General features: G+C 34.5%; 1 protein-coding gene across 1 annotated transcript; it reads right to left on the minus strand.

Moving 5' to 3' along the window:
* Positions 1-3517: 3517 nt before the first annotated feature.
* On the minus strand, positions 3518-4818 carry LOC133329157 (toll-like receptor 5). Its single transcript, XM_061537651.1, has one exon. It carries the CDS (start codon positions 4816-4818, stop codon positions 3520-3522), a length of 1299 nt encoding a protein of 432 aa, XP_061393635.1. The 3' UTR covers positions 3518-3519.
* Between the last annotated feature and the right edge of the window lie 8569 nt (positions 4819-13387).

Here is a 13387-nt window from a genome sequence, read left to right on the forward strand (position 1 = left end):
CCTAATGACGTTTTTTAATTATAATTGTTAATAACAGTTTTTTGTTGTTGTTTTTTAAATTGTCTTAATTTTGTTTAATTATAAATGCAGTTGTGGTCTTTTGTCATTGAAAGAAATTTAAAAATAATATAATTGACAGAAAAAAATACAGTGAATATTTTTTCAAAACTTTAGAAAAAAAATCAGGATTTATACAGTGGTAGCGAACGTTCGAATTGAGTTGTGCCTTCGATATTAACTGATAAGAGGGCGTTTAGACTACAAATTCCACTCGATTTGAAATGTGAATTCCATGATGCAATAATAAGGTGATGTATCACAACAACAACCTTTGTTTTTGTCTCGACCATCTGTCAAATTTTTTCATATAATATTTCACACGGTTGGCAACACTGCACATCGAATTCAAGTAGAAATTACGCACAAGACGTCAGCTGAGCTAAGTGGACCACTTATTTATTGTGCCATGGTGAATTTCATAGCGAATACTGGGTGAGATGAAAAAACTGCAACCAACTTCAGACTGCTGTCATTTCTAAGCCGCTCGCCCAAAAGCTGTTAAAAGTAATCCTGCAGTTCTTCTTCGGACGGCTCACAAGAAAGACGGATTTAAAGAGTTAATGACGCATACGGGCTTAAAAAACTGCAAAATGGCGCTGTGTTAAGCGAACTAAATTAGAAATACATATAAGAAAATCTCGTTTATATTGTGTATGATCCTATACCTTCTATTCTAATAGAAAGTGGACTATTTGGAGGAGAACCTGCCTCCAGTTTTTAAAGAGAGAAAAAAAGTAACCCTGGAAATCCACAAGTGGTAAAGTACTCGAGCATTTAAATGTGAATAAATCTTTTGTGTCTCGTACCATCGCTCGTTACCGTGATACTGGTAGCGTAGCCCGACGTCAAGAGAGCGGACGAAAGAAAACAGCAATACTAGGAGAAATGATTCGAAAAGTAAAGAAGCGACTTGATCGAAACCCGCGTCCTTATGGCCGAAAAATGGCTCGTGAGCTGAACATATCGCAATATTCCATTCGACAAATATTGAAAAATGAGCTCGGGGTAAAGCCATTGAAATTCCAAAAAGTGCAAGAACTTACACCGCAGCAGAAAGAAAATGGACTCAAAAGAGGTAAAGAGTTGCTTCGCTTGGCCGAAAGTAATGAACTGCCGAATTTTGTTTTGTCCGATGCGAAAACATTCGTTGTCCAGCAGTTTGTAAATAAACAAAATGATCGTGCTTACTTGCCAAAGTGATCAGCTGAAGATGTGCACCTTCGGTTGGCCACCATAACAGCCGATTATCGCTCTTCGCTCGTATTAATCGACCGTGGCATTAGAATAAATGCCGAATATTATCGCGAAAATATTCTGGAGGGTGTATTAAAGCCTTGGGCACGGAAACATTTTGGCCGCAGACCTTGGACATTCCAACAGGACTCAGCATCATCGCACTCAGTACGCGCCACCCAAGAGTGGTTACAAAAAGAGGTTCTTCGCTTTCTTTTCCAGCGCACAATGGCCACCAAAATCTCCGGATACCAATCGGTTGGAAAGTTGGCACTAAAAAATACCAAAGTGTCGATCACCTCAAACCAGCGCTTCGGCGGGAATTGGCTAAAATACCGCAAGCAACATTCGGGCTGCGTGTGGCGGTTTCATTGGCCGTTTGAAGGTCATAACTCGTGCCAAAGGTGACCAATTCGAACAAATCTAAACTTATGCGATTTTCATTCAATAAAATTAAAAAAAATGTAAAAATTATGGCAATTGACTTTGTTGAGGTTTTTTTTTATCTCATCCTGTAAATGAAGGAATTTTTCTTCTGATTTATCTTTAAATTTGCATTTGACGACAACATTTCGATATTGAGTCGTATAACCCCAAATTTCATTAATCGGGGTTATTCCAATTGGTTCGATAAAAGAAAGTTTTATTAATTGGGCGCCATTGATAACTTATATTTTCTATTTGACGGTATAGAAAATGTAACAGGTATGCTAGCTTCTGTCTGGTTTTTGTGGTCATTTCTATTTGAATTTATGTTGTCATTGTTATAATATTCATGTAATTCTATTAAGATCAGCTGTTTCTGAAGTTTGCTGTCAAAATGATTTATTGTGAATTATATTCACAGTATGAAAGTATTAAAACAACCAATCCAAGGTCTATTAATAAGGTCAACCAATAGACTTCCATAACGAAAATTTAAACAATGTCCACTTTTTGACGTTAGACTCGAGAATTTTGAATTTTGACAGAAACTTACGAACAGCTGATCTTCTTGGAAGTGCAAGTTCGTTCAGGAAGATCAGCTGTTCTTAAGTTTGTTGTCAAAATTCATAGGCCTTGGCTTGGTTTAAGATCTATTAATAAGGCCACCCAGCAAGTGAAAGTCAGCTGTCTCGCCCCCTAGTTTTTTACCTATTTCAAATATAAACAGTAATGTATTTTGATAGTAAATTGAAGAAACAGCTGATCATATTTTCCCACCTACATTACCGAAAGGAATTTAAAATTTAAACCCACTGGGTTAACCAAATCCGGTTCAATGTAAACGACCTTTTAAACTGCATATATGTATTAGTTTTTTTTCGTTTTTGTCGGATTCTCTCCTCTATGAGAATTTATTTGCCATACATGCAATGGAATTGACAATTTAAATCCACTAAATTTACTAAATCCAATACAATGTAAACATGATGCAATAATAAGGTGATGTATCAAAACAAAAACCTTTGTTTTTGTCTCGATTATCTGTCAAATTGTTCCATATAATATTTCAAATGGTTGGCAACACTGCACACTGCACGAATTCAAGTAGAAATTACCCACTTTGACAGTTAATCAAGACATCAGCTGTGCTAAATGTACTACCTATTCATTGTGCCATGAATGTGAATATACTATTACGACCTATTACAAATACGGGGAAAAGCACATATTAAGGCTGCTCTAGACGATGTGATCGTAATGTGTTAAAGTGCTCAAACCAGTCGTTCGCATTTATACCACTGTATAAACAACAAAAAATATATATATTTAAAGAAAAAAAATTAGTTATTTTTTGTTAATGGCACAGGTTAATTTCTTCTTATTTTGTTTATTAGGTTACTCTCTGTTTTTTATATATAATAATTTTCTTTTAAAACAACAAAAATTATTTATAATTTGTTTTGATTTTCTTTTATGTTTTGTTTTTTCTTCTTCTTCTTCTTATTAAGTGTAAATGGCGCGTTGGTTTCATTATTTGTTTGTTTTTGTTATGGATGACTATTATCTATTTTCGGGAGTTTTTTAAGGTTAGTTTTTTTTTTGTTTTTATAATATTTAATATATATTTATAATTATTTAATTATTATACACTTATCTTTGATTTACTTTCGATTATATTTTAATTTTTAATTTTGTTTTGTTTTTCTAAATCTACGAAAAGAAAATTAATTCGAAAAGAAAACAAAATCTGAAATGAAAATGAAACCCATTTTGAAATCAAACCGAAAAAAGGAAACCTCTCTAAACATGGACCTCAGGACAATCTTCATCTTTTATGGAGGTGTATTGAACCTTTTTGGCAACATTATCGAAGACGGGCGTAATCATAAATTTCAATTTGTCACGGCTGACATAGACCAGGGCAATCACCAGACCCAACAGAATCATGCTGAGAACAATTAGCAAAAATATCAGAGTGGCAGTGTGTTGGGCCAAACCGGAATTTTCATGAGCGCCAGCAGCACCACCACCATAATGATTATCGGTGGCGGTGTTAAACATAATGGTGGCTGCAGCAATTGCGGCACTACACTGGGACATATCAATTTCGAGTATGGGCAGAGGATTGACCTCATCATGGAAACACATTAGGCTCTCCTTGTTGCGCACGGTGACATTGGTGGAATGGATCCAGGTGCGGAAGGAGCTGATTTTGCAATCACAGGTAAAGGGATTTAAGTTGAAATCCACGATTAGATTTGTGGTGCGATCAGGACGGGCTTCCAATTGATTTAACACCATCAGATCATGGGTCTTGACATATTCGAATTTGTTGCGTTCCAAATCAAGGAATCGTAGATTCTTCAAACAAGACACATCAAAATTGATATCCTTTAGGAAATTATCACCCAAATGCAGATCTCGCAGACTGGGTAAATCACAGAACACCTTGCGATCCTTGAAATGGGTGATTTCATTTTGTTCCAAATGCAATTTCTGCAGCTTCGTCAACTCACTGTTCATGAAAATGTCATGCAAATCCTCGCTGAGCTGTGGTGAACTGTTATCATCGAAGGCATCAGTCAAGTGCAGACTTTGTAAGTTGAGGAAATTCGAAAATACCCTGGGATGGTGATGATTCACCTCATCATCGTCACGCGATATGCTCAAGTTATTATGATTCAATATCAAACGTTCCACATTCTGTACATGATGATAGGATTTGCCACGGATCTCTCGAATATGATTATTACTCATATCGACGATGCGTAGATTTTTGTAATTATTAATCGAACCGAAAACATTCCACGGCAGTTCGGGTATAAAATTCCCTGTGAAGATTAGTATCTCAACATCTTGTGGCATAAATTCCAGAACACTGGTATTACGCAGTCCAGCATTGGTACAATTGACAATATATTGCATCGAACCCTCATACATTTCACGTCCACAAAAGCAGGTGGCGGGAAAATTGGGACCACAACTGGGACTGACACTGGTAAAGGCCAAGGTATATTTGGTGTTCAGCAGCACGGAAAGTGTGGCCAGCCATAGGGAGAGGTTTAGATGTTTTTGTAGTTTTTCGCTGATTGAAAACATTTTGTTGTGGTTATTTTACGTCCAGGGTTAATTAATGATCCGATAGAGATTCCAAAAAATCTGCAAAAGAAAAGAGGGAAACACAAAAAGGAATTAGTAAAGATGCAAGAAAATATTCAAAATTTGATGCTAATATTTTTGATTATAAAAAAAAAGAAAACCGAGCACTTTTATTTTCTCTTATTTTTTAAGTTGGGACTAGTAGTTTCATCATTATTTGATGTTGGGCGCCATATTCTACTTTGCCGAAGTAGTCGATTATCGGCCTAAATTCCCTCTCCATAGTTATCTCTTAACTCATTGCTAGTCCCAGACCTTATCTAGAAACAATATTTTTCAGCTAATTGGGCGCCATTTACAAAGAACATTACAATTACTTAGACAAGTTAAAATCTAAATATTTTTTGGTTCTGGGCATGACATGCTCCCAGAACCAGATCCCCGATTAGCCAGATCCCCGATAGATAGATCCAAGCTTTTAGCCAGAATTCTATTTGTTTTTAGAACAATCTTAATTCTCAAAGCGAGGTTTTGATGATTGGGCGCCATTTACAAAAAAACTTTACAACTGAGTGCCCTGAACGCATGGATCTTTCGAATTCTCGATTACTATAAGTTGCTATAGGTAAGCTTCTTGGTTCGTAGCAACGTCTAAACTGATATGTACATTCTAGCTTTTAGACAGCAACTTGTTTGTATCTCAGACCAGTATTAATTATCAAAGCGATGTTTAGTTAATTGGGCGCCATTTACAAATAACTTTACAATCAATGAATGAGCGATTTCAGCGACTGATTTCTTTCGAATTCTCGGTAACTGTTAATAGTGAGCTAACGTTTTCCGTCCTGGGGTTAGCATGCTACTAACTAGGGATACGTAGTCGAGCTCAAAAGTCGACTTTTCGATTTTTGCCTCTGACCAAAAAGTCGACTTTTCGATCTTTCGATTTTGTCAAACCTGTTCAAAATCGATTTTCGACTTTTACCAACTAAAGCAAAATCGACTAAAAATTTTATTTCTTATAAGAATCGTTGTCAACAGATGAAAAAAGTTCTGCAATGTGTAATTTTTGGACAATTTCGGCTTTGTGATAATAAATCAAGGATTTTTAAAGAAAATCGAAAGTCGATCTTGAAAAGTCGACTGTGCGATCTTCTCAAAGGTCAAAAGTCGACTTCGACTTTTAGACTTTTCAATACAAAAAGTCGATTAATCGATTCGTCGAAAGTCGATTTACTTATCCCTACTACTAACTCTGAGACAGATCATCGTTCCTTATATTAGAGATCTTCTGAAAGCTAGCTCCAAGATTTTACCTAGCAAACCGTTCGTTCTTCAGAACAATATTAATTCTTATAGATACTTTTTTAATTGGGCGCCATTTTTCAAGATTTTTACAATTGCCTAGGTAAGTGGCGTGAACACATGGTTTGTTCGAATTGTCGGTTACTGGTCATAGTCAGAAACGTTTTTGGTCCTGTGGTTAGCTCCCAGATTTTAGTCAGATCCCCGATATAGGTCAGTTTCCGGCACATATTAACCTCACTATACTGATAGGTAGCTCCCAGCATTTAGGCAGCAATCTGTTTGTTTCTAAGAACAATTTTAATTCTTAAAGCGATGTTTTGTTAATTGGGCGCCATTTACAATTTTTCGGTAACAGATGATAGTTAGAAACGTTTTTAGTCCTTTGGTGAGCTCCCAGTTCTTAGTCAAATCCCTGATATAGGGAATTTCTCTGCTCATAACAAGCTCTAATATGACAGCTAGCTGGCAGTTTTTAGCCAGTGGCCTATTTCTATCGCAGACCAGTATTAAGTCTCAATGTGATGTGATTTTTAATTGGGCGCCATTTAGAGATATTTTGATAGATATGAGAGCAGGACCAGGAATATTGAATCCAAACATTAAAAGGCGTTGATGTCGGCCGCTAAATTCTGTGAAGTGAACAGTCGATTAATTGGGCGCCATTTCCAATTTATTATTTGGCAAGGCAACCGAAACGTTGGGCGCCATTAAAAATATGATTTGTATAAACCCTTTATATACAACATATACACGCCTATTTTAAGGTCATGAAGAAATATTTAAAAAAAACCACGCCTATTTTTTTAAAAACATTGCATTAAAAACATTGCAAAAACACCGCTATGCCAAATTTCGTGCAAATCGTAAGATATTTAAGAACCTTGGCGCACCATTTACCTAAAATCGGACGAAAATATGAATGGGAGCTATATCGAAATCTGAACCGATTTTCACGAAACTTAGCACACATCATTTTAGACTTATTTTATTCCGTTAAGCAAAATTTCGTGCAAATCCAAAGATATTTAGGGACATTGGCGCACCATTTACCATAAATCGGACGAAAATATATATGGGAGCTATATTTCACGTACGTCATTCTAGGCTTAATTCAGTACGCTAGGCCAAATTTCGTGCAAATCGAAAGTTATATAGGGACTTTGGTGTACCATTTACAAAAAATCGGACGATATTATATATGGGAGCTATGTCTAAATCTGAACCGATTTTTCCCAGTTTCAATAGGGTTCGTCCTTAGGCCAAATAAATGAGCTGTGCCAAATTTCATCCAAATCGGATGCGACCTGTACTTTGTTTACAATTTAACATCAACAGACGGACGAACGGACATGCATAAATCGACTCAGCAAGTGATTCTATGCATATTCTCAAAAGGAACCATGGGTCTATTACGTTTCCTTTTGCCTCTTACAAACATATGCACTAAGACATAATACCCTGTACCACAGTGTGGTGAAGGGTATATAATCCACGCCTAAATGAAGGCTTGATTTTTTTTTTTAAATTCACGCCTATATTAAAGGTCTCAAAAAAAAAAAAATAAATAATTATAAATAATTTAAAAAATAATAATAAATAATTTAAAGCCTTGAAAAAATATTTTTAAAAATTCCACTCCTTTGGAGGGCATATTTACGTTGGGCGCCATTTCTATTTAAACGTTCTCAAGTGCTAAGAACTCCTCCAGACTTTAGTTGACCTTTAAATTTCTCATCATTTTCGTTGTTGTTGTTATTTAACATTACCTCATTTTATGGACATTTTCAAATTTGCATTAGGTTATTTTTTTGTTGTTGGTGTTGTTGCTGCTGCTGCTGTTGCCTGCTACATAACCTCTATATAAGCATTGGGATTTTTCGCAAAACATTTATGGACTTTATGGTCCAAAGCCACAAAACCATGGTTAGTAGCTACAGTTGTAAATATTTATGTTGTAGTGGAACGAGAACAAACAGCTCGTACCATGTACTCTCACTACCCTCCCTCCTCCTCCCCACCTCCATCTGCGGACACACAAAATCTCTCTGTTAGCCAAAAAACAAGAAGAAAAAAAACTGAAATGCAATTTATGATTATGCGAATGTTTCTTCCTCTAACGATGATTACATTTCGAAGATGTATGTTTTGAGGCCGACCAGCAGTAGAGCAGCAGCAGCAGTAACGGAGGATAAAACTACTTTAGTGGCATCAGTGTGAAGAAGAGAATGAAGAAGAAGCAACTGAAGCCAAAAGCGAGTAATAAAAGGACCATTCCAAATGAAGAAGAAGAAAAAGAAAACGAAACTCTAAAATAACTTTGGTAAGTGAAAAAGTTTCCATTTTCAGTGTTCGTTTGGATTTTTTCTTGGCCATATCGAAACGTGATATGGTCGTAAAGTACGGGGGATGGAAGGGAGAAGATAAAACAAAAAATACCGAACGTCTAAAGAGCAATGGTTAAAGGTATTCACTTTCAAATAAGGCCAAGACTAAACGCAAAACGTTTGTAAAAGATGAAGGTAGTTTTGATATAGAATGGGAATTTTTCTGTTTTTTTTTTCGCTTGGCAAAGAAAAGAGAAATGTACAAATGCTGTGTAAAGGATATTCAGAAGTCAAGGACAGTGAGTTTGGGAATGGGAAATTAAAGATTTGTTTGAATCTCGCTTCGACGAGAATTATAGCAATACAAATCAAACAACACAAACGTTGGGCGCCACCAAAAAAATCCGAAATCAAAAATTCGAAAATATTTTTAAGATCTTAAAATAGGCCTGGATTAAAAGAAAATTTGTTTCAAAATATATTTTTTCAAGGCCTTCAAATAGGCGTTAACATGCTCTAATATGACTGGTAGCTCTTAGTTATTAGTTATTGACCTGATTCTATCGCAGATCAGTAATATGCTTAAAGTGATGATTTTTTGATAATTGGGCGCCATTTGATATGAAGGTATGATTGTAGGAATACGGAGTCGAAATATTGATATTGGATGTGTTTCTCATGCAATTTTGAAAAAAAAATATAACGCATGAAATGTTGGGCGCCATTCAAAATTTTAATTTGATATAAATCTAGAAACAAGTAAAGATTGAGTCGAATAATACCAAAAATATTTAATGTTGGGCGCCAATTTCAAAAAAAATGTATAATTAAAGTTCCATATGTTAGTCGTCACTGTAATGTTGGGCGCCACTTTCATAAACATGTAAATTATGGTTTAATAAAGTCCTAAGAGGATATCCACACTTTGGATTTTTAAAAAAAAATATTTTTCAAGGCGTGGATTTTTTTAAAAAATATTTTTTGAGGCCTTCAAATAGACGTGGATTTTTTTAATATTTTTTCAATGCCTTTAAATCGCGTGGATTTTTTAAAATATAACGCACGAAATGTTGGGCGCCATTCAAAATTTTAATTTGATATAAATCTAGAAACAAGTAAGGATTGAGTCCAATAATACCAACACTATTTTAATGTTGGGCGCCAATTTCAAAAAAAGTGTATAATTAAAGTTCCATATTGTTCCATATGTTAGTCGTCACTGTAATGTTGGGCGCCACTTTCATAAACATGTAACATTATGGTTTTTGGTTTAATAAAGTCCTTAGAGGATATCCACACTTCGGATTTTTTTTTAAATATTTTTTCAAGGCCTTTAAATAGGCGTGGATTTTTTAAAAAAATATTTTTTCAAGGCGTGGATTTTTTTAAAAAAATATTTTTTCCAAGCGTAGATTTTTTTAAAAAAATATTTTTTCAAGTAGGCGTGGATTTTTTTAAAAAAATATTTTTTCAAGTAGGCGTGGATTTTTTAACAATATTTTTTCAAGGCTTGGATTTTTTTGAAAAATATTTTTTCAAGGCTTGGATTTTTTTTAAGTATTTTTTCAAGGCGTGGATTTGTTTAAAAAATATTTTTTCAAGGCGTAGATTTTTTTAAAAAATATTTTTTCAGGTCGTGGATTTTTTTAACAATATTTTTTCAAGGCTTGAATTTTTTTAAAAAAATATTTTTTCAAGGCGTGGATTTTTTTAAAAAAATTTTCAACAACAACTACAATAGCATATTTTTTCAAGGCGTGGGTTTTTTTTTAAATATTTTTTCAAGGCGTGGATTTTTTTAAAAAAAATTTCAACAACAACTACAATAGCATATTTTTTCAAGGCGTGGGTTTTTTTAAAAAAATATTTTTTCAAGGCGTGGATTTTTTTAAAAAAATATTTTTTCAAGGCGTGGATTTTTTTAAAAAAATATTTTTTCAAGGCGTGGATTTTTTTAAAAAAATATTTTTTCAAGGCGTGGATTTTTTTAAAAAATATTTTTCAAGGCGTGGATTTTTTTAAAGAAATATTTTTTCAAGGCGTGGATTTTTTTAAAAAAATATTTTTTCAAGGCGTGGATTTTTTTAAAAAATATTTTTTCAAGGCATGGATTTTTTAAAAATATTTTTTCCAGGCGTGGATTTAAAAAAAAAAATTTTTTTCAAGGCGTGGATTTAAAAAAAAAATATTTTTTCAAGGCGTGGATTTTTTTAAAAAATATTTTTTCAAGGCATGGATATTTATAAAAATATTTTTTCAAGGCGTGGATTTTTTTAAAAAATTTTTTTCAAGGCGTGGATTTAAAAAAAAAAAATTCAAGGCGTGGATTTTTTTAATATTTTTTCAAGGCCTTCAAATAGGCGTGGATTTTTTTAAAAAATATTTTTTCAAGGCGTGGATATTTAAAAAAAATATGTTTTCAAGGCGTGGATATTTAAAAAAAAATATTTTTTCAAGGCTTGAATTTTTTTTAAAAAAATATTTTTTCAAGGCGTGGATTTTTTTTTAAAGTTTTTTTAAGGCGTGGATTTTTTTAAAAAATATTTTTTCAAGGCGTGAATTGTTTTAAAAAAATATTTTTTCAAGGCGTGGATTATTTTTTTCAACAATATCTTTTCTAGGCATAATTTTTTTAAGAAATATTTTTTCAAGGCGTGGATTTTCTTTAAAAAATATTTTTCAAGGCGCTGATTTAAAAAAAAAAAATCAAGGCGCTGATTTTTAAAAAAAAAAATTTCAAGGCGTGGATTTTTTTAAAAAATATTTTTTCAAATCGTGGATTTTTAAAAAAAAATATTTTTTTCAAGGCGTTGATTTTTTTTTAAAATATATTTTCAAGGCGTGGATTTTTATAAAAATATTTATTCAAAGCCTTCAAATAGGCGTGGATTTTTTTTAAAAAAAATATTTTTTTCAAGGTCTTCAAATAGGCGTGGATTTTTTTAAAAAATATTTTTTCAAGGCCTTCAAGTAGGCGTGGATTTTTTTAAAAAATATTTTTTCAAGGCCTTCACAAATAGGCGTGGATTTTTTTTAAATATTTTTTTAAGGACTTTCCAAGGTTCACTATTTGTTTTCCTGAAGCCACTGTCCTTTTTTGGATAGCCATTAAAATTGTTCTCCAACTTACAAAGTTAGCCGTTAATAAGTTTTTGTAATCATATCAAAACGATAGTTTGCCCAGACACTTCATTAAAAATGAGCAACAACAACAACAACAAAAATTACAACAACAACTACAACATCATTACTTGAAAGTAATAAATTTTAATGAATATCAATTTGAAGTTAAGATGAGCAAAAATTGGATTTCTTCTTCGGCGTCTTCTTCTTCTTAAAGGTTAAGTATTTGCTTTAGGGAGGCTAAAGGGGTGGTGACTTAGGTTTGAACGTAAGGCAAGATTTTTTCTTGTGTTTCGTTTTGTTGCTTCCAGCATCTTTTGTCTTATGTTTATGGCGTAATAACATTTTGTTGACATTTTCTTTTGTGATTTTTTGGTACATTGATTTTCCAATGGGAAATAATTCGATTTTTTTTCGAAACACAGTAGAACTTGAATAAGAGGAATGCAACAAATATTTGTAAAACATTCACGCCCAGTGTTCGCTTTGGCGGATGTACAAAGCCGATATTATTCCCTTACAGGAAATGTGATGAAACGGAACTGGCGTAAGTAAATCAGATGATTACGCCCTGTATTATAGCTACCATGAAACGAGACGTGAATTTGGCTGCGGATTTATGGTTAACAGGAGAATAAAAGACCTCGTCTTCAGATTCACTCCAGTAGATGAGCGAATTGCTACAATCCGTATAAAAGCGAAGTTCTTCTACATCAGTCTCATTTGCGCCCATGCTCCGACCGAAGATAAAGATGAACAGAACAAAGGCATATTTTACGAGCGCCTCGAAATAGCATATGACCGTTGCCCTGGCCATGACATAAAAATTCTGCTAGGAGATTTCAATGCAAAAATCGGAAGGGAAAATATTTTTGGCCCCACCTTCGGAAAATTCAGCCTCCATGAAAAAACATCAGACAACGGCATGAGGTTGATTGACTTTGCGGCAGCAAAAAACATGGTAGTTAGCAGCACCAGATTCAATCATCTCGATATACACAAGGCCACCTGGATTTGTCCTGATCAAGCAACGAAAAATCAAATTGACCATGTTTTGATAGACGGAAGGTATTCGTCCAGTGTTTTAGACGTTCGATCGATACGAGGAGCGAATATCGATTCAGACCATTAACTTGTCGCAGCCAAGGTTCGCACCTGTCATAATGTAGCAGCAAAGGTACGATCTAATGCAACACGAAAACTCGACATCGAAAAGCTGCAAACACAACAGGTAGCCGAGGCCTACTCCGCTCAACTTACCCACCAGCTTGACGAAAGCACTTCTTGTCCCGATAATAGTATAGAAGCACAATGGCAAAGAATTGCCCACTCCCTTACAAACTGCGGCAAAATTAACACTTGGGTACCAAAAACCACCACCAAGAAACCCATGGTACGATCAAGAGTGTCGTAATGCTAACGATGTGAAAAAACGCAGCGTATAGGGCAACCCTGCAGACAGTAGCAACACGTAATGCGATGGAGAATTATTGGGAGAAAGGAGAGAGAGAGGAAACGTGTTTTCAGAAAGAAGAAGAAGAAAGAGCAAGAAAAACATGAGCGTGAGGAAATCGAGATGTACAGGAGTCAGAATGAAGTCCGAAAATTTTACCAACGAGTAAAACACCACACCGAAGGTTTTGGTACAGGCACATTCTCCTGTAGCGATGAAGAAGGAAACCTGGTGACAGATAAATACAGCGTGCTGAGGATGTGGATGGAGCATTTTGAAAAACTTCTGGTATCAAATAGTGGCGGTGAAGAGGATATCCCAGAACCAATAAGAGATGATGGTATAGAGTGTATACCACGTA

The sequence above is a fragment of the Musca vetustissima genome, unplaced genomic scaffold (genome assembly GCF_032173495.1).
Source record: "Musca vetustissima isolate MV318-11 ecotype Yass unplaced genomic scaffold, APGP_CSIRO_Mvet_v1 utg11440, whole genome shotgun sequence".
NCBI lineage: Eukaryota > Metazoa > Arthropoda > Insecta > Diptera > Muscidae > Musca > Musca vetustissima.

Coding starts and splice junctions, on each gene's coding strand:
- LOC133329157 (XM_061537651.1), bottom strand. CDS start 4,818: ATGTTTTCAATCAGCGAAAAACTACAAAAACATCTAAACCTCTCCCTA.